This window comes from Eulemur rufifrons, chromosome 18 (assembly GCF_041146395.1).
Source record: "Eulemur rufifrons isolate Redbay chromosome 18, OSU_ERuf_1, whole genome shotgun sequence".
NCBI classification, from domain to species: domain Eukaryota; kingdom Metazoa; phylum Chordata; class Mammalia; order Primates; family Lemuridae; genus Eulemur; species Eulemur rufifrons.
In genome coordinates this window covers 46,435,978-46,438,270 of record NC_091000.1, presented here as the reverse complement: position 1 = coordinate 46,438,270, position 2,293 = coordinate 46,435,978, and the positions used below count along the sequence as shown (strand labels likewise).

Below are 2,293 nucleotides of genomic sequence, written 5' to 3'. Positions count from 1 at the left end.
AACAATTATCAAGATTTTCCTACATTTTCACCTATCTCATTTCTTCCTTAACTATTAAAGCAATTCTCAAACATCCTGTCATTCATTTCACTCTTTCATTTATTAGTATGCCTCTCTTAAGCTTTGACATCACCATAACCCAGTATCACAGATTACAAAATATGAGTAAACATTATTTAGTATATCCAATTTGGAACATTGACTAAATGTAGTAAAACTATTTCCTATCAGAAATACCTCAGGGGAAGGGCACTCGTGAATGAAGAGGCATACATCTCCTCTGCAGGCAGTTGTGTCTGTGCAATTTTCTTCTCATGGCCAAATTAGCTGAAGAAAAAAAGAAAAAGAAATATGAGGAGCATTTTTCAGAAATTTGTTGTTTAATTTGGAGAATGCAAAACTGTATTTTGGAGCCAAACTATACTGTAGCTATTTGCTATTTGTTCAGATGTAATTATGGTATAAAAAATTAGTGAGATGCATACACAAAAGATGCATTCCTAACAGGTAATGTTAATAGCAAGATCTTAATAGTAATATCCTCCTTTTAGATAGCTGTCTTCCTAAATGCTCTTAGACCTTTTTATGTAGTAAATTAATCACAAATATTTTATAAGAATACTGTCTAAGGTGTTCTGTATTTTGAAAAAGTAGAAATGGCTTGAATAGCCATTACTGTAAACAATAAGAAACGATCAAGCTGCTCTCTCTGAGTTGCTGACTTGGAACTTTATTATTTATGTAAAAGGACAGACCAGGGGACGTCGTTTGAAATAAACTCACAGCGATCAAACTTCCAATTAACTAAAAGGCAAAGTCTGAATTTTTAACCACTTATGTACCATTTTCTGTTCTAACTGGAGAAGTATATTACCAAGTGAATAATCTAACATATTTAGATGTAAATATTATCAACTTTCTACTTAAACTTGGGTTTGCAATAATTTCTTTCAACAATTTTCCTGAGTCAGAAAACTCTATTTTTTTTTAACTTATCAGTGCTTTGAAATCTTGTTTTTGAAGTATAAGCACATATGATAATTTTGTCTACTAAATTCCTGTTGGTTAAATATAACATGATAAATATCAATTATTGAAAAACTGAAAAAAGTGTCGAGTATATTAATATTATGTATCTTGGCCATACATATTTTTGACATTTTTGGCTCTATAAACATAATAGTAATAAAAACTGCACTTATTTGTTTTAAATGATATTCCTAACTATATAACTAGAAATAACAGCTATTAATATTTCACTTGTATTTTTTCATATTGTTTTTTATTTTTCAATTTTTTTAACTATAACATGTATACTTCATTATACATGGGAGATAGCCAAAAAATGAGTAAATCTCAGACATTATGATTTTTAAATGTTAATTCAGCCTCTACTCCAGCCAGCTACATGCTTTTTTAATAAACTGCTTTGGATTTTGCATTTTACCTAAAAATTTATAGGTTTATTTACCTCTATAATGAATAAATAAACATTTCCATTTCTTTTTTCTTGTAAGAACATATCTGCAATAGCTTAGTGATAAATTTTCCTTGCATTTAGAAAAAAATAGTTGTAAGATCATTTTTATCATTTTAATGATAAAGATCATGTTATCATTCTAAAGTCCAGCCATTTTTAAAATATCCAGATAGTACACCCAACAGGATAAATAGCATACTTCCAAAACCCTACACATTTACCCCTAATACTACTAACTGCAAGCACACCTAAGTGATTTTCAGATAAACACAATCCCGCTCAGGGACCCAGGAACACAAACAGGCATAGCAAGTTTACTCGGTACAAATGTCTTACCTGGTCTCTGTCCATTAATAAGGAGAAGACTCATCATAAAAATGAAAAATACAAAAAGGAATTGTTGAAATCTCATTTTTCTGCCACACAAAAGTGGACCAACAGCTCTCAAAGTAAACCAAACAATCTGTAGTCTGTGCAATATCTGTGTGGCTCTCCTTACATCCTAAAGACAACCTCAGAGAATTGCCAGCTGCCTTTTCCAGAAAGGTTAATGATCACATCAGACAGGGTTATGGTGTGCTGGGCTGTGGTCAGAGCCTCCCTCAGCTTCAAACCCCTCCTCCACTTCTCTCCTCCTTTTCCCCGTCACTCCCCTTTATTTCCATAAGCAAATATTGGTGAAATAGACCATTCAAGCATGCAGTAACTTCGGTGGACGTCTACTCTGGAAGCTTCAAGGAGAGACTGACTTAAATTCAATCTGGATATGGAGAAATATGTAAAACAAGGCATGACATTTCCTCCTCCCCTCAC

At 32.5% G+C, this 2,293-nt stretch overlaps 1 protein-coding gene across 1 annotated transcript; it reads right to left on the bottom strand.

Annotated features, from left to right (window-relative positions):
* Nucleotides 1-238: 238 nt before the first annotated feature.
* APELA (apelin receptor early endogenous ligand) lies at nt 239-1,892 on the bottom strand. The gene is made up of 2 exons (XM_069493408.1): nt 1,817-1,892; nt 239-327 (listed from the first exon to the last, which is right to left on the bottom strand). Exons 1-2 carry the CDS (start codon nt 1,890-1,892, stop codon nt 239-241), a joined length of 165 nt encoding a protein of 54 aa, XP_069349509.1.
* Nucleotides 1,893-2,293: the final 401 nt, after the last annotated feature.

Bases quoted from the DNA above. Each gene is read 5' to 3' on its own strand.
- APELA (XM_069493408.1), bottom strand. From the start codon at position 1,892: ATGAGATTTCAACAATTCCTTTTTGTATTTTTCATTTTTATGATGAGT. The intron at 328-1,816 runs GTAAGACATTTG...TTTTTTCTTCAG, and splicing joins TATTAATGGACAGAGACCAG to CTAATTTGGCCATGAGAAGA.